The 19,422-nt window shown below is 37.6% G+C and overlaps 1 protein-coding gene across 11 annotated transcripts in view; it reads right to left on the bottom strand.

The window, feature by feature from the left end:
- PHACTR4 (phosphatase and actin regulator 4) overlaps positions 1-19,422 on the bottom strand; it is a 101,104-nt gene that overhangs the window by 22,626 nt on the left and 59,056 nt on the right. For 5 of the 11 annotated variants that reach the window (XM_020909094.2, XM_070459023.1, XM_070459021.1 and 2 more), the window contains 3 exons: positions 6,610-6,780; positions 5,525-5,605; positions 369-533 (listed from right to left, as the gene is read on the bottom strand). In XM_020909094.2, coding sequence (XP_020764753.2) covers positions 369-533; positions 5,525-5,605; positions 6,610-6,780 — 417 coding nt within the window. Of the gene's footprint in view, positions 1-368; positions 534-5,524; positions 5,606-6,609; positions 6,781-7,727; positions 7,756-19,422 lie in introns of all 11 variants that reach the window. The other 6 variants (XM_020909096.2, XM_070459022.1, XM_070459020.1 and 3 more) reach the window with 2 other exon arrangements.

Genomic DNA, 19,422 nt, shown 5'->3' with positions numbered 1-19,422 from the left:
GACCTGGGTTTGATCTCTGGGTCAGGAAGATCCTCTGGAGAAGAAAATGGCAACTCATTCCAGTATTCTTACCTGGGAAATCCCATGGAGAGAGGAGCCTGGTGGGCTACAGACCATGGCGTCGCAAAGAGTTTGACATGACTGAGCAACTAACACAACTCAGTCCTTGAGAATCACAAATTTAGGTATTTTGTGAATATAAGAACGAGGGGAGAAATTCTATTTCAAGCGGCAACTAGTTGAAGAACTGCTAGAGGGAAACAGAAGTCCCTCTGGATTTTACTTCTCCCCTGGCTCCTGCAATCCCCTGAGATAAATGAGAATGACTGGTCCATGGCTCTTAAACTAAAAAATTCAGAGTTAATTACCTAGTCGCTTCTTCGGCTCCTCTTCTGGAACAGGCTTCCTAAGACTTGCTATTCTTCCCGACTCCTCCTCTACCTGGATTGGACTAGAAGGTCTGGCGCTCCCTATGAGGGCGGTGTGGCCATTCTTTAACATGGCATGGCTCAGCTTCCCTGGATCCTCACCACCTGCAAGGTCCAAAAGAAAACAAACTGGTGGACTGGCGTTGTCAGGTAGGGAGAAGAGCTGGCAATTTCTAACCTTTCTTATCCCCTTTATCCAACCCTCTTCCTGTTTTAGCTTATTATTGAGATCTAAATTATTTGGATTTATAGTAGTAATGAAAATAAGTAATTCCTTTCCCAATAAACATTTGATTGTCTATTATATGCTTTGTTACATGAATAAGACAGGTTCATTAAACATAGGTAATCATTACACTAAATGTTAAGAGCTATAACGAGTAAAGTGCTATGGTGGGAATGAAGAAACAATTCTCCCGGGGGTGGCAATGGAGTGAGAAAAGCTTCACAGAAAGTGGTAGCTAAACTGGGCCTTACAGGGGCAGCAGGAGCCCACCACTTGATGACGAGATAAGGAAAGCCATGCAGAAAGAAGGACAGCACGTATGAGGCGTGAGACTGTTTGACACATTTGGGAACTGACAACTAGTTTGGCCTGGTAGGAGAACAGACGCCCAGAAGAAAGCGTTAAGAGGAATGAAAACAAGCAAGAGCAGAGAATGGAAAGGTAAGCAAGAGCCAGGCTCTGAAGGGTACCAAACACCAGGTAAAGGAGTGTGGACTGAATCCTGTAGGTAACAGGAAGCCAAAGAATTCACAGAGAGAGAGAGAGAGATGACCTGCTCTGTCTTCTAGAAGATTAACTCTGAGAAGGATGCACTAGGCAGTGACTGGAACGGGAAAGCTAAAAATGAGCAGAAGGCAGGTGAGAAATAGCAGAGGTGCCTGAGGGCATCAGGAGTGGACAGCAAGGGGGGGAACTGACAGATCAAAGGTAAACATAAGACACATGCTGGGTTCCTATGAGCTGAATGGCAGGAGTGACCACCGGGCTGCTGGCTTTGGGATGACCACTCACCACTATCACACTTGTAGGTTAAGAACTTTTCATGGAACAATTAGACAAATGTTCCCGGTTACTGCTGAGGTTACCCAGACTCCTCTGGAGGGGAGAACTGAAAAACTGAGCTTAGAGTCTGGAAACTGTCTCACCTCCTAGTGTCATGGGAACTGGAGCTAGTCACTCTCTTTGTTTTCATAGGGAGATACTCCTTGTCCACTCCTGCACCCCCACCCGGCATCTCCTACTAAGAAATTAGACGGTGTCATTCTTCACACAGTCTCAGTAAGAGGTGGAGCTTGGGTTAAAAGTGGTGAAAAAAAGTCTAAGGCAATGAGCTCTGAACGAAAGTGTACTTCTAAAATGTATTTCTAATGCTCTGACAAGTATTTCTTCTTAAATTTAAAAACAGAGGAGGGGGCAAAATGACAACAGCGATGCAAATGTTGTAAGTTACTACTCATGTTAATACAGCACAGCTTTAACAAAAAACAGGACTTTCTAGAATATAAAGCAGTGAATCATTTCAAAGCCAACAAAGACCCCTACTTTTGAAAAACATGTAGTGAAAGTTTAAGACACATTATTAACTAGTTTCTACTCAGCACATACCAGCAAAAGTGATCAGTCATTTCTTAAGTTATTTAATCAGGACTGTCTAGTTTGATGTAAAATTTCCTATATTTAATGCAAAGGGTTTGTGCTAAATGCTAATGGAGTAGAATAGAAATACCAACAGAATGTGGCCTGAACATCTATGAGTGCTTTGCAACCCCCAACTCAGAAAGTCCATGATATATTTTATAATACAGTCAAGTCAGAACCATAATCAAGCCAAAGCCGTTTCTGAGTATGAAAAGAACTGCAAGGGTCAAATACTGCTTTTACCTAAACTGGAGATCCATAAGCAGGCCATAAGGCCCGTCTCAGTTTCTTCTTACAGAATAAAGCTTAGGTCAGTTCTCTGGTTAGCACACGGGTTACAATTCCCTTATCAAGCACCCCTTCAAGCTTGCTTCTAGGCTAACTGACTGAATGAAGGTGAAGAACAAGAAGGAAGCAACGCACAGGGGTTGGCGAGCGGCAGAAGAGGGCGCGGGGTGAGGAACAGCTAGTATCAAAAAACCAACGGCTAGAGGTGCTGCAAGAGGCATTATAATTGTGGTCACCCACCTAAATACCTAGAAGATTTTGTGTCCTACTGTAAAAAACAAACAGACTTATGAAAAAACAAAAGTTACATGTGCTCATTGCTAACCATGCAAAAAATTTAGAAAAATAGAAAAAATCCTCTATACTCCCATTCCAACATCCAGAAATAACTAATGCTAATAATATTTTAGTATATTTCCTTCAAGTTTGTTTTCTCTTAGTTTTTATATAGTTGAGATAATACATAATTTCATTAAAATTTGCAAATAAGCAACACAATCACATGGTTCAAAACCTAGAGTATAATATTCCATCAGTTTGGTTCCTTTCTCCCACCAACCAAAGAATACATTTTTAAAACTTCGCTTTCAGATTTTGTCTTACGCAAAGTAGCTCTAACGAAGAGAAATGAAATGCAACCAGTGTACTAGAGTCTTACTCTTCTGATAAGCTGCTTCATATAAGTCACACACTGGAGAAATTTCTGACATTATTAAATCAGCAGTGAGTGCTGCAATACCAAAGCATGATCTTCATGACAGACTAACAAGAAAGACTAGGGCAGCAATATGGGCATGGAGATGTATTTGATAAAAAAAGAAAAGAAAATGACATAGTACTATAGCTAGCACAAAGCTGAGGATGTACAAAGAGAAAGAAAATGTTTGCCCCAAGGATCCTTCGCCAACCACTAAACTGCAATTCCAGGGTTAAAGACCACAGCCAGATAAGGAAGGCACTTTGGAGGGAAGGCTGAAGGAAGTTTTTCTTATTCCCCTCAGAAGAAAATGGACTTTAAAACAGAAAATTAGGAGGTAATTATTGGAAGAAATAAAATCATTTTATGTTTACCCCTTAAGTTGAGATTCTTAAAAAAAAAAAAAATCAATTATCCTCACTTTTTATGTTTTATTTAATATTTTTTCTTCATTAGATGTTTTCATTCCCACAAAAAATATATGCCCACTTATATGCAATAAAGGGGTGGGGAGTGGAAGGTACAAATTGTGGAGTGTAAGATAGGCGCAAAGATGTATTGTACAACAAGGAGAATATAGCTAATATTTTGTAATAACTCTAAATAGAAAGTAACCTTTAAAATTATATTCAAAAGGCTTTCTTTAAATAAATAAAACATAGATGGTATGGCATGGAATTTTATAGAAATATCTTAATTATTATTTAGTATTTTTCATTGTCAAGTTTAACACCAGTAGAGAAAACTGTACAAAATAGAAATGTAAATTTCAAAAACATATTATAAGGAAAACACCTGAGTGAGCATCATGGACATTAAGAAATATTATAAAAACGTTCCCAGACCTTGGAAACCTCCCTCTCTCCCTAGTAACATACTTCTCCTTCCCCCACAAAGCAATCACTCTTCTAACCCTTATAATCCTTTCTTTGTGTTTTTATTATAGTTTAACCACATTATCATGTATTTCCAAACACTGTTCTTTCTTTATACTTATAGAAATGATATAGCAATCCCACTTCTGGGCATACACACCGAGGAAACCAGATCTGAAAGAGACACGTGCACCCCAATGTTCATCGCAGCACTGTTTATAATAGCCAGGACATGGAAGCAACCTAGATGCCCATCAGCAGACGAATGGATGAGGAAGCTGTGGTACATATACACCATGGAATATTACTCAGCCATTAAAAAGAATTCATTTGAATCAGTTCTAATGAGATGGATGAAACTGGAGCCCATTATACAGAGCGAAGTAAGCCAGAAAGATAAAGACCATTACAGTATACTAACACATATATATGGAATGTAGAAAGATGGTAACGATAACCCTATATGCAAAACAGAAAAAGAGACTCAGATGTATAGAACAGACTTGTGGACTCTGGGAAAAGGCGAGGGTGGGATGTTTCAAGAGAACAGCATTGAAACATGTATATTATCTAGGGTGAAACAGATCACCAGCCCAGGTTGGATGCATGAGACAAGTGCTCGGGCCTGGTGCACTGGGAAGACCCAGAGGGATCGGGTGGAGAGGGAGGTGGGAGGGGGGACTGGGATGGGGAATACATGTAAATCCATGGCTAATTCATTTCAATGTATGACAAAAACTACTGTAATGATGTAAAGTAATTAGCCTCCAACTAATAAAAATAAATGAAAAAAAAAAAAAAAGAAATGATACCATATATATTCTTTCATGACTGACTTCAATTTCTCAGTACTACTGATGAAATTCACATTAAAGGAAATAGGTATAGTTAGCATTGTCATATAGTATTTCATTTTATCAATGTATATCCCAAGTTACTTATTATATATTTTACTATTGAGGACATTTGGGTTGTTTCTAGTTTTGCTCCACTGTTTAAACATTGCAGCTATGAGCATATTTATATCTCCTGATACACATGTATACACGTTTTTGTTCCGTATATACCAAAGACTGTACAAAGGTTTACATATTTCCAGCTTTTGTAGATTAGGTTAAACTATTTTTCAATGTGATCATTCCACTTTAACACTTATAACAATAGTTGTATGTAAATTCCACTTATTTCATACCCTCATCAATTTTTGGTTTTGGTCATTTGATTAATTTTAGATTTTCTAGTTTATGCCTAGAGCTCTTTTATTTTGGTTTTAATTTGCATCTCTTAATTATTAATGAATTACTTAATTCATTACTTAATTACTACCCACCTTTTACTTTGTTTGTTGGGCATCTGTATGTACTCGTCAGTGAACTGTCTGTTCAGTGCTTTTGCTCACGTTTCTACTGACTGCCTTTTCTTTTTAAATGAAAATTTTAAAAATATGTGTGCTAGACGGTGAAAGCTTTTTAAAGTCCCCTCCCCTCTCAGCAACAGCAATAATAAAGAAAGAAAATTCAAATACCTAGTCAAAACCAAAGACCAAGTGTACAGAGACAGGCATATGTTGTTTGAGTGTATGCATACTCACCCTGCTCAGAGTCTTCCAACAGAACCCCTCTTTTAACCAGCTCTTCTCTCGGTTTTCGCATAGATATTTTTCTCTCTAAAACTAACATTAAATTAGAAAACAATACTTAGAAATGTGGCAGACAAAAGTCAACACCTTGGGTAAAAGAATAAAGTGGTTCAATTTTCTATTCTTAGGAAAGAAAAGAATACAAAACCAAACTTCAAATTTTAAAACTTAATTTCTCTGGCATCCTGTGCTATTGGGAAAGTATCATTTCCAAAAGGAACTACACAAGTTCAGCTTTACCCCCCCTTTTTCTTGGCCACGTCACGAGGCTTATGGAACCTTAGTTCCCTGACCAAGGATTGAACTCTGGCCTTTGGTAGTGAGGGGGAGGAATCCTAACCACTGGATTGCCAGGGAATTCCTTTCTTTTTTTTAGAATTATTTATTTGTCTACTACAGGGCTTAGTTGCTCTGTGGCAAGTGGGATCTTAATTCCCCAACCAGGGATGGAGTCCTCTGCATTCCAAGGTCCCTCCTTCCTTTTTTATGGAAATTTCAATAATGAGATATTTATAAATGAACTTTTTCTGGGAGGAAGTAGCCAGAATAGGAAAAAAGAAGCATCTTAGGGCTTCCCTGGTGGTCCAGTGGTTAAGAATCTGTCTGCCAATGCAGGAAACATGGGTTTGATTCCTGGTCTGGGAAGATCCCACATGCCACAAGGCAACTAAGTGCGTGTGCCATCGCTACTGAGACCAGGCTCTGGAGACTGTGCTCCCCAGCAGGAGAAGCCACTGCAATGAGATGCCTGCGCACCGCAACCAGAGAAAGCCAATGCATGGCAATGAAGACCCAGTGCAGCCAAAAAAAGCATCTTAGACTTGCTGTAGTTCAGGAGCCCCATTCACCACTCAACTGATAAACATTAATTCCATCAAAATACTTAGTGAGTGACCACTTGGTTTTTTAATTCTAAAAGATTCAATTTCCTATTCAAATAGGGGGTTAGAGAAAATTGGGAAGAGAATGAAAAAGTTAGGTACTTCCAATGGGGAACTCTTTGACTCAGAACATATACATAAATTTTAACATCTCACCTTCTGATGTCTCTTTGAACTTATCACTTTTTTTTTTCCGCCATTTCCAGGGCTTGAAGATCTTGCCAAAGCCTGAGAACTTGCTCTTCCTTTTGGTAGGAGGCGTTATGTCTCCTGCTTCCACACAGTCCATGACCATGCCTAGGTCTGCAGTGGGCTGACCTATTTCTTCTGTTGCATGAGAGGGAAAAGGGAAAAGAACAGCTAATTTATTATTTCAACATAATCTTGAAAATGTCCCTTCCCCTCTCTTCCTGTGGTAGTTGGAAAGGATCAGAGCAATGATGAATAATCATGCAGACAGACTCCTTGACATCACATGGACACCAGACATCAATATTCATAACAGATAAATTACTAAGGGGAAAAAGAAATAAATGGAGCTGACACATCATTTTAGAACAAAAATTCAATGAGATGATCATAATCATCTCATAATAATATTAATAATAATAATAATATTATGATCATAATAATCTTAAAGGCACATGCACACACAAATGTGGATCTCTTCCCCAATATGCAGGAGATCTTGCCTCAATGTAGGCTTCTTGGCATGGGGCAAGGTCAGTTAACAACACTATCTCTTGTGTCACTGAAGCAGAGAATTCCACCATCGGGTGAGTGAGTAATTTTCTCTGTTAAAACACTGTCCTCTCCCTGTTCCCCTTTCTCAGGACATAAATAGTCAGGAAGGGGATAACACTTGTGTATGTTATCAGATTATTTTCTCCCTTTGCAAAAAAGACCTTAGGTAATTTGGGAGTACTGGAAGGGACTTGGGGGGTGGGACAGGGGTGTTAGAGATGCTTCAAAACAAAGGAAGAATTTAAAGTAGAGATGAGATTTCAGCTTGCTTATCACAAGATTGCTTTAGGGACAATACTGATTCTAAAGATTTGACAAGAAACATAACTGACATGATAAATGTGCAGGACTGAAATGAAAGGCCATGAGTCCCTCATAATGACCACACATGCAGGGTTTAGTGAGTGAGCTTTAGTGGCAAAGAAAGAAGCAGCCAAGACTGGGCCAATAATAATAATAATAATAAAAAGCAGGAAGGCAACAACAAAAAAAAAAGCAGGAAAGCAACACAATACAACTTTGCACTCCACCTACTGTCCCAGGGCTCTTTGGAGAAGTCTAGAGGAGAAGAAAAAAAAAGAGTCATGTGGAATAACAATCCTGGAATTAAAGTGAGGCCTTTACTTTGTAGAAATACATCAAGGGTAACATACTATATAGTCACGCGTAATAAGTTAACATATTTATTGTAAATAACTTCACATTTGAAGCAAATAATGCATTTGGAGGTGGGCAGAAACAAAGAAGCATAATACAGGCACTAAAAAAACCCTCTTAATAGACATTTTTTCACAAGAGAAAACATACAATCAATAAGCATTAATTTTTTTTAAGAAACACATGCCCAGTTCAATAGTTGATAGGTGTTGAGTCTAGAGAAGTCTGTTGATTTACACAATCGTAATTAGAGTGACTGCAGTGATGGCTGCTGATATATTACTTTGCCTAAAATGACAAGGGCAAAACAGGGGCCCGGTTCCTGAAGTGCAAGAGACGAAAATGACACCATTGATGTCTTTACTTGAGGGCATCCTGGGTCTCGACTATTCTAATTCCTTACATGAAATGCAATAGAATATAACACTGGATCATATTCTTTCAAGGTTGGTTGCTCCTGTCCTGGGACTGACGACCAAGAGTAACACTAGCGTGAACACGTGGTACTGCTTTTAAGAGTGAGTGCTTTAACTAAGACAGTATTCTACCAGTTATGGAATGTCAGTGAGACCTGAAGACATTGCAGAGCATTCATTATATAATATTTAACATATGTTAATGATAACACTTTCAGGAATGGAGCTAAGTAACATAAGCTGTTCTTTCTCAAATATTAGCCTTCCTTACTGAGGCAGGGACAGACTGAGACTTTAAATCTCTTGCTAACCCACCCAATGACTGAACTTCACTCAGTTCCAAAAGACACACAGGAAAATGCCTGTTTGGTTAAAAGTAACAGAGAAGATAATATAAAAAACCAAAAACCAAGCCAAGACAAACAAAAAACCCTCAAACTAACAAGGCGAAAGTAAAAATTGTAAGTGCTATGTGATACTTTTACAAAGAAAAATAGCCAAAAAACTTTATACAAAGGCAGTAACAAAATCACAGAAAGTTGCTGTCTGTAAAGTCTTAAAATGAAAATACATCCAATCTAGCCTGCTTCCACTATCTTTTTGATACCTAATCACCTTTTTGGCAAACAGATGGGGAAAAGTGGAAACTGGTAGATTTTATTTTCTTGGGCTCCAAAATCACTGCAGATGGTGACTGCAATCATGAAATGAAGATGCTTACTCCTTGGAAGAAAGGCTGTGACAAACCTTGACAGCATATTAAAAAGCAGAGACATCACTTTGTGACAAAGGTCAGTATAGTCAAAGCTAAGGTTTTTCCAATAGTCATGTATGGGTATGAGAGTTGAACCATAAAGAAGGCTGAGTAACAAAGAATTGATGTTTTTGAACTGTGGTGTTGGAGAACACTCTTGAGAGTCCCTTGGACTACAAGGAGAGCCAACCAGTCAATCCTGAAGGAAATCAACCCTGAATATTATTGGAAGGACTGATGCTGAAGCTCCAATACTTTGAATACCTGATGCAAAGAGTCAACACATTGGAAAAGACCCTGATGCTGGGAAAGATTGAGGGCAGGAAGAAAAGGAGGTGACAGAGGATGAGATGGTGAGATGGCCATGAGTTTGAGCAAACTCTAGGAGATACAGGAGGACAGGGAAACCTGGTGTGCTGCAGTCCATGGGGTCACAAAGAGTCGGATACAACAACTGAACAAGAATTCACCTTCTAAAGTAGGACTTAGTTTATCCATTTTAGTTCTTCATTATATTGAACAACACATTCATGTATCCCCTTTTTCTTATACATTCAAAGCAACAAAATCATGATATCCTTTCAAACATATTTATGCCTGCTAACATATGAGCTCAAAGTAAGTTCAGTTTATATTAAGTCACAGTGTATCTGGAAAATACCAACAGCTAATGATAAAATGGAGTGCATCTGCCATCCAGTCACTAACACAAAAAGCAAAGACAGCAGTTTTTTTCTTTGATGCTTTATGCAAATATGCTTAATCTTCACATCCATAAAACTTTTAGAAGCGGGTATGCCTCTTGCATCATGCAGTGAGGCTCAGCCACACCCAGTGCTAACCCTGTTACTATTATCCCCAATTCATTCATATTCTCACATTCTCCTTTCCATATTTTCACATTCTCCCTTCTCTCCTCCTCATTTTCATGACAAACAGAACATTATTTTCGTGACTCCCAGATCTGTTCAAATACTTGGAATAAGTTCAGTTGCCCTTTCAAAACATGGAATCTGCAGGAGGTGGGCCCTAGAAATCTGTTTTCAAAAAATTTCCCGGGTGATTCTTATGATCAGTCAGGATGCTAAATTCAAATCCAGATACTATCTGGAAAGCTTTTGCATGTTAAGAGAGACAGAGGCAGACATTATCTGCACGTAACCTAATTCTTTGTTGAAGAAAAATAAACCAGAAAATCATGGCACCATTCCAGAGTTTCCGACTCAGGTAAATTATTCCTACAGAAGAATTGCGAGGATCTTCCCTGTGTTTCCTAGACTCAGACAGAATTTAAATTATAAATAAATAAAAAGTTTAGATTGCGGGGAGCCAGCCTGACTGCTCAGGCTCCTTCTTAGCTCTGAGAGAGATCAAGAGATCCCTCTCTGTCCCGCCACCCCTGATTTATTAAAGCACAGGTTGGCCTTTCTCACCTCCATCAAGGAAATTGCTGTAGCGATCTTTCACCTGTTCACCTGTTGCTGATAAACTCGTCATGATTGAAGCCTGTTTTCTATCCAGTTAATGTTCTATTGATTTCAGTTGGGTGCTAGGGTGATGCTTTACTGATCTTAAGTGGAGGAATTTAAAACACCTGTGCCTGTAGCTCTGCACATATGCAAACCTTTGATCTATTAGCAACTCCTGTTAGCATATATATAGGTGTGGTATTCTTCAATAAAGTTGGCAGAGTCAGACGCAAGCAGACTCTGTCCCTCTCAACCCCATTCTTTTCTAGTCTTTTCTTTCCTAGTCCTTTCTTTTATTTCTCAGGTATTTCGGCGATTGCGCCCGTGACCGGTTCGTTTGCCGGCAGGCTCCGGCATTAGATTAATTTTTTCCCTAGATTTTAAAGAGAATTAGTCATTTGTCAATTTTTTTAGAGACTAGCCACTTATTATTAATGTTTTTTTTTTTCTTTTTCTTCTCTAGATTTATAACATACTATGTTCCATGTGTACTTGGGAATATAGTGTGTTATTCAGTTAGTGAGTGTAATGGTCTATATATAAGCCAGTTATGTCAGGTTGGTTAATCATGTTATACAAATCATTAATAAATATTCTTTTTGATATGTTGTCAGATTTTCTATCAGTTACTGAGAGAGGTATGTTGATATTTCTATCTATGAAAGTAGATCTGTCTCTTTACTTACTTCTATTAATTCTAGCTTTATATACTTTAAAACTGTATCTACCTGTTGAATTGACCCTTTTATCATTATGAAATTCTCTACATTGCTTTAATAACATCTTTGTTTTTCTCTCTAGTTTGAAACTACTGTCTTTTAGAATGTTCAGTTCATTTATACCTAATGCTTTTACACACAGCTGGCTGTTATAGGTCTGCCATTTTGCTGTTTATTTTCCATTTGCCTCATTTGCTCTGTGCATCCTTGACTTACAGTCCACATTTAAGGTAGTACTTTCACAACATATAAAACAATGCAAGAACCTTACATTTCAATTCCATTATTCGTGTTGTCATATTGTACTTATACATACATATAACAATAAACCATAGAAAACATGATTGTGGTTTTAACAAATACTATTCTTTTGTATTTCCTGCATACTTGCTTTTTCAGATATTCTTCATTTCTTCCTGCAATTCTCCACTTCCAAGTAGAATAATTTTATTCCATCTTTTTTGAAGGATATTTTCACTGGGTCAAGTAGTTTCAGTTGGGGATTGAGTTTTTAAATTTATTTCAGGACTTTATACATGTCATTTCATTGGTTTTCTCACCCCCCTCCCCCCTACCATTGGACTGCTTTTTGTTGTATGTTTTATTCTTTGGATACTTTCTATCAAAATATATAAAGGGTACAGATAATAAAGCTAGGTATCTTTTTTTTTCTTTTCATTTCTATCTACCTTTATTTGCAGTATTTCAAACATTAAAATAACTAAAATTTTCACATTAATGGCATTTTTACTGAACTAAATTAGATACTTTGGGGTAAAGTCCTTTTAAATGGCATTTCACTTTCAAAGTTTTGCCTTCTATTTTCCCCCCTTCTTTTCCTAGCGCCTCTTTTCTTCTCAACCCTTGTGTTTGTCACTTAGTCGTGTTGGACTCTTTGCGACCCCATGAACTGCCACCCTCTGTCCATGGAATTCTCTAGGCAAGAATACTAGAGTGGGTTGCCATTTCCTTCTCCAAAAGCTAGGTATCTTATTAGAGCTCCTTATAAACTAATTTGGGCTTCCCAGGTGGCTCAGTGGTAAAGAATCTGCCTGTTAATGCAGGAGATGCAGGAGACTTTGGTTTGATCCCTGGGTTGGGAAGATCCCCTGGAGGAGGAAATGGCAACCCACTCCAGTATTCCTGCTGGGATAATCTCATGGACAGAGGAGGCTGGTGGGCTACAGTCCATGGGGTTACAAGGAATCGGACACAACTGAGAGACTTAGCACATCAACTAATTTGCCACCCACTTATAATGACTTCAAATTTCAACAGGTACTTTATCAATCATTTGTTCATTTCTGTTAGAAGTCATTACTTTGGCAGCATTATTTACAATAGCCAGGACATAAAGCAACCTAGATGTCCATCAACAGATGAATGGATAAAGAAAAACAAGAATGGATAAAGAAAAACAAGTATCGTATATTAATGCATATATATGGAATCTAGAAAAATGGTACTGATGAAACTATCTGCAGGGAAGGAATTAAGATGCACGCGTAGAGAACAGACTTGTGAACACAGAGAAGGAGACGGTGGGACAAACTGAGAAAGTTGCACTGACATAGATATATATGTAGAACAGATAGCGGGGGGAGGGGGGGGGGGAGTTGCTATATAACACAGGGAAACCAGCCTGGTGCTCTGTGATGACCTAGAGGGGTGGGATGGTTGGAAGAGAGGGAGGTTCAAGAGGGAGGGGGGAAAAATATATATATATACACACACACACACACACATATATATATAAAACTGATCTGCATTAGTTTTATGGCAAAAACCAACACAACACTGTAAAGCAAGTTTCCTCCAATTAAAAAATAAATTTTAAAAATGAACTTATTGGAAAAAAAGGAAAAAAAACAGAAGAGAAAAAAATGAACTTATTATTTTGGATATAGCAATCAATTTTTATGATTTAGATCATTATTATACACTATTTTTACACTGGATTATAGATTTCTCTTTCTTATTCACGAATCCTATATTTGGAGTCTTTCTTCACTGACTGTTGTGCATCTTATTTCTCTACATCTTGTTTCAGGACTTTCCTGGCAGTCCAGTAGTTAAGACTCTGTGCTCCCAGGGAAAGGGGGCGTGGGTTTGAACCCTGGTAGGGGAACTAAGATCCCACGTGCCACTGTGGCACAGCTTAAAACAAAAAAAGATTCTGCTTCAAGTTGAAACAGATTCTTCACGTTGTTGATAAGACATGTGGGAGAGAGGACTCTGAAGCCACACTCTTAGGCATTTCTAGAGGAGACTAGTTTGAGAGTGCTCTAGAAACAACTTTCAGCCATTATTCAAAAGTAACACCTACAGCTGATTAAAATGAAGTGTTGATAAAGTTATTCCCATGTACTCTTTGCTTAGGTGCCTGCTGAAAGAAATAAATTCTGAATCAAGGGAACGTTCTCATGCATGAAAAACTTCAGAAAAAGAAGAAAGAGAAGCAGATTAATCATTCTTATTGAAAAGGGAAAGGGGTAAATCACCTCTTTTCCCCCCAAGATCAACTATACTGACACCAGAGGGAATTCACAAAAACTTGATTCCATCACATGTCCTACATATGAAGAGTAGGATCTTTAAGTAATTAAATGGTAGTAAGAGGTAGCCAGTCAAGCCTTCCCTACTTACATTCAAGAATACTCACTCCCAAGAAGGGAAGGTAGCTGACTGAAAGTGACTTACAATAACATTCTTTGGAAAGACCTACTCAGCATCCGCCTAAATCCAACTCTGCAGAGTATGAAACAGGTATTAGCCTCCCATTATCAAACTCCACTTGGGCATATATTCTTCTTTAAAAAACAAAACCAAAAACTAATGAAGTATTATTTAGAACTAGAGGGGCCAGGATCAAAAAGCTTAAGTTCTCGTTAACATTCACACAAAATTCTAGTAGACTCAGCTTTGGAAGATGGAAGCTGCCTAAAGATATTATTTCTGACAGTGTTATTTAGAGTGGTATATAATCGTGAGTATCGTAATGTATAACAATGGGTATATAAATAAACTGAAAATTTTATATAAAACTATATAATCATTAAAACTAGGTTTCTAGAGTAATTAATAATCCAAGATTAAAAACAAGGGTATATACTTACACATATTACATTATCTAAACTATACTATACGTTAAAAAGGAGAATGGAAGGAACTAGTCTAAAATGTAAACATAATTTGATGGTAGGATTACAGGATATTTGCTTTTCTCCTTTCTAGCTTCTTATATTTTGTGTGTGTGTGTTTTTCCTTTACAATGAACATGGATGGCTTTTATAATTGGAACAAAAACAAATTCACTTTGAAAGTGGGAGCCCATGACAGTTAACAAAATTCAGCATTTACATAAATACACAATGGAAAACAACTCTTCCTAAACATTAGGTTCCTATAAAAATGAATTATTTACCACATAAAAATCACAGTCTGAAGTATTAAGCAAATTAAACCATTCAAGGCCATTTTATTTGGTATCTGGAATAGTGATACATGAAGCTAGAGAACAAAGTTAATGGTAATCTAAATTCACCAGGTGTAAGCTTTTCAGCTGTGGAATGAAGGGTTTTAAAGTATGCACAAATCCTTGATAGGGGTGGCTGATTAGATGTAATTGAAGCCACTAATCTCCGTAGCATTCTTGAATGACTTAAAACTGTTCAGGTTTCTTACTACGAATTTTTGTCTGACATGAAGAAAATTCAATTGCACCACTTAGAAAATTGCAGTAGAAAGAAAGAAAACTGATGGATGAATAAATGATACAACAAAAAGTATAATTCAGATGTCTAGAAACCATTTTTAAAAATTTTAATGATACAGTTACACCTCAAATATTGTTTCTGTACTCCTAAATAAAGGACTTAGAGCGTGAGTTTGAAACCACTCATAAGCGAATTTGCACATCAACCAAACATCTGTTCTTAACAACTCTGATTTTACGACCATCTCCCTCCTATTATCAATTTCACAGAAGAAATACAGGAGTCTCATGTGGGTATCTCATTGTTTCTGTTTAAATTAACTGCGGAACTTAAAATGTGTTTATGGTCCCATTCTGTTTTCCATGAGAGCCAAAAGAAGGTGGTTTCCCTCATGTTTCCCTTTGTTTGCCAGAAAACAGGGTGTAGAATGCTACTTATAGTTTTATGGTTGTGTGTTCCAAAGAAGTCACGTAGCTGCAGGCCACTAGGAAAGCTGTGGAGGTCCTGGTGCTTTCTGGAGGGGGTGGAGGTTAGGAGTGCAAGATATCTAACTAAATTACAGTCTGGAGTTTGAAGCTTCAGTAGTATCTTGAAACTGTGCCCGTGTTTAAACTACTTACTCCCTCCTTCAAGTTGCAGCACCTCACATTTCATTGACTTGTTTCTTTTTGTAAATTTAACTAATTAAATTGTGTATTACTTTTGGCTGTGCTGGGTCTTCGTTGCTGCGTGCTGGCTTTCTCTTAGGTGCGGTGAGTGGGGACTCCTCTCTAGTTGCTGCACATTGTGGGCTTTTTCATTGCCGTGGCTTCTCCGGTTGTGGAGCGCAGGCTCCAGGTGAATGGGCTTCAGGAGCTGCAGCCAACGGGCTCAGAAGTTGAGGTTCATGGGCCCTAGAGCATGAAGACTTCAGTAGTCGCGGCACACAGGCTTAGCTGCTCTATAGCATGTGGGATCCTCTCGGACCAGGGATTGAACCTGTGTCCCCTACACCGCAAAGCAGATTTTTAACCACTGGGCCACAAGGGAAGTCCTAGACTTATTTCTTATGTATTATGTAGAGTTCTAGCAGTTTGCTCTTCAACCCTCAGTTTTTTCCTGGTCAGTATTTAACTCAATGTTTTTAGTTCAGGCTCAGTTGATCCAGATGAATTTCTGAGGTGATTTGTAAATAAACGTATAGTATTATTAAAAAATTACTTAGCACTTTTCATCTTCAGATAAAGTATCCATTAACTAGTTGCTGTGGATACATATTATACCTACATTACTTGCTAGAGATAAAGGATAAAAAGGGTTAAACAGTAAGCCTAGTTCATCTTAGAATCTGATTTACAGCCAATTCTTAGTCATCCAAGTTGGAAGGCAAGTTAAGGCACAGGCAACTGTAGTTGACCGATAACTTAGTTTTCAAGACAGTCTTATTTACCCACTACCCTTCACTAGGTTTAGTAATAAGCAACAAACTTACTGGGACTGTCTTTTAGTTCAAGATCTATTTCTTATACCTTATTGAGTTTTTAAAAATGTATAGAATTTGAAGTGTGTAAAATTCTCCTTTTACCCACAAAGCTTTTAATAATCAGTTATTGTGCAAAACTTAAAAATACATAGCTTAAAAAAAAAAACATAGCTTTGTGCAATGAGATACACGTATTCCATTATCAAGAGGCACCAATCATCTTTTTTTTTTTAAGTTCAAGGAATACAGCATAATGATCTGATTTACACATATATTGTGACCAATTACTTTTATAATCTCATGATTCTGTTTAATTTCCTTTTATGCCCATCTAACTTGAAACCGATCTTGCTTTTATACAAGCATTTTAACAGCATTAGAACTCTGTAAATGGAGAACACTAATTTATGGTACTTACACTATTGTACTTATACTTGCTTTTGCCTTCAAAAAGAGGATTATTATTGGATTTTAAAAACTGTTTTAGAAAACTGCAACAATATTACAGAAAGCAAAACCTGCCACTAATGAACAAAGCAGGCTTTGTCTGCAACAGGCCCATAACTTCCCTTGGAAATACTGCATCGTTCTGACCTTTGGGTAATAGAAATGGGAAAACACTCAAGAAGACAGCTCTCTTCTGTACCTCTCTCTGTACCTGCAGGTACAATTAGGTCTGAGATTCCAACTCTAGGAAAACAGTTCTTTTACCATAATTGCACCAAGAAATTATGGTGCTTTACTCTGGCAAATTGGATGTGTATAATTTTTTGATAAAAGTTGCAAGTTGAAAGTTTTTATAGTGAGGTGCCAGATAATATGTTCTCTCATGGAAAAAAAACTTCAAACCTCTCAAAATTAATCAGCAAGTAGAAAGAAGGAATACATTATTGTGACAATGGGCTATTCAGAAAATAATTTTTGATTGGTATTCTACATTCAATAACAACAGAAACTCCTTTAAGGCATTCATGACAGAACCCTATCACTTTCTCCTGAGTCTTGCATCACATGAAGAAAGTAATCCTTTTCCTTCTTTCTTAGAAGCATTTATTTTTAGGTCTAGATAGGTATGAGAAACGTCTGATAATTCTGATGACCAAGTAGTGCCAAGTGTTGTTTCAAGTCTCATGAAGTTTATTTTTAATTAGTCCATCTATTATTTATTTCTATGTTAATATTGTTATATAACTATATTAAAATTTGTTCATCCGCCAATCCCCTTACTGACATTGCTTCCAAATAACAGTATTATTTCTAAAGCACCTTTCCCCAAACCACTACTATTTTCATGTCTAAGAACCCACAACAACAAATTTCAGAGCAAAATGAATCACATACTGATGGAAAAGGAATGAAGGAAAGAGAAAATATGACTTATACAAAGGAAAAGTGGCACGGGGAAGAGGGCAATTAGTGAGTGAAAGGTACACGATGGGGCCAAACAAAAAAGAGCTAGACAGGGGAATGGAAAGGCAGAAAGAGAAGGAAATTCTAGACTAAATGGTTGGGTAGAATTTATTAAAATTCTTTGTGCCTAATTTAGGGACATGTGATCATTCGCTGTTTTAATATATGATAACACAGTAAAGGATTCTAGTGAATACAGAAACAGCTTTTACATTGATTGAGAATTACAGAGTATTATTTGAAAGTTTTATCTCAGTAATTTTTATTTTTGGTCAGAGCACGGCTTACAGGATCTTAGTTCCTCAATCAGTGATCGAATCTGTGCCTCCCACAGTGGGAACATGGAGTCTTAACCAGTGGACTGCCAGGGAAGTCCCTATCTCAGTAAACCTACAGACTTCTCCTATAGATATATTTCATTTTATGATTTTTTTTTATAGGAACTGCTGAGGAAAACTATTTCCTTTATGTCCTTGAATGGACACCACAGCATAAAGTCTTATTCTGCATTTAAATTCTCTATTGGCTTACTTGTTAGAAAGAACCTACAGTAAAAATACTTATTTTTACATAACATCTCATAAATTTGCATATGAGTTCTCCTGCAAAGATTATTTATTTGAAAGCAGACTCTTCTTGGTTAACACCTTGATACTTCCATTATAAGCCATGGGTGTCTAATAACCTTAAAAAATGGAATATGTCTTATGCAAATTCTAAAATATGTAAAAATTTTACTTTTACTATTTTACATTCTTTAAAAACGTATTGGTTTGTTTGCTTCTGGGTGTGCTGGGTCTTTGTTTCCGCGCAGGCTCTTCTCTAGTTGTGGTACTTGAGGCGCTTGGGCTTCTCACTGCGGTGGCTTTTCTTGTCGTGGAGCACGGGGGCTGCAGGCGCTCAAGCTTCAGAAGCTGCAGCTCCTGGGCTCCACAGCACAGGCTCAACAGATGCGGCGCATGGGCTTGGTTGCCCCGCGGAATGTGGGATCTTCCTGGATCAGGGACTGAAGCTGTGTTTCCTGCACTGGCAGGCAGATTCTTTACCACTGAGCCACCAGGGAAGCCCAGCATTATAAATTCTTAACTAGAAAGTAAACTTCTGAAAGGCACAGCCAGGAATTATACCCCTAGAGTCTGCCACATTCACAGTGCCTTGAAAATAATAAGAAATCAATACATTCATTCATTTATTTTTGCATCACTTGGCTTGCCAAACCCAGTACCATCAAGTTGGAAGCTCAAAACTAACTACTATATTACAGGTCGAGAACTTTGAACAAACGACTTAGGTCTTAATTTACTTTCTACATTTATCTTTCCAAAGAATCTGGTAAAATATTCTTACCAGACACCTACCCATTGAAATACTTTTAAAATTTCATGAAGAAACTGTTGTATTTGGTAAAAGACTTTATAGTAATGGTATAGTTCTCAAAGTCATCAATGTTGAGCCTTCAAGACCTGGCCCTGATTTGCTCAAATATAATACATTCCAACTTATAAATGATAAAATGAAGTCTGTCCATGAAAATAGCTTATCGTTACCTTTGAATTACATAGATAATAGGAAATAAAATCCAAAAATTAAACTCGGAATATAAAAGCCTTAGTTAGGTACCT

Source organism: Odocoileus virginianus, chromosome 30 (assembly GCF_023699985.2).
Source record: "Odocoileus virginianus isolate 20LAN1187 ecotype Illinois chromosome 30, Ovbor_1.2, whole genome shotgun sequence".
NCBI classification, from domain to species: domain Eukaryota; kingdom Metazoa; phylum Chordata; class Mammalia; order Artiodactyla; family Cervidae; genus Odocoileus; species Odocoileus virginianus.
This window is presented reverse-complemented; position numbering and strand designations above follow the sequence as displayed.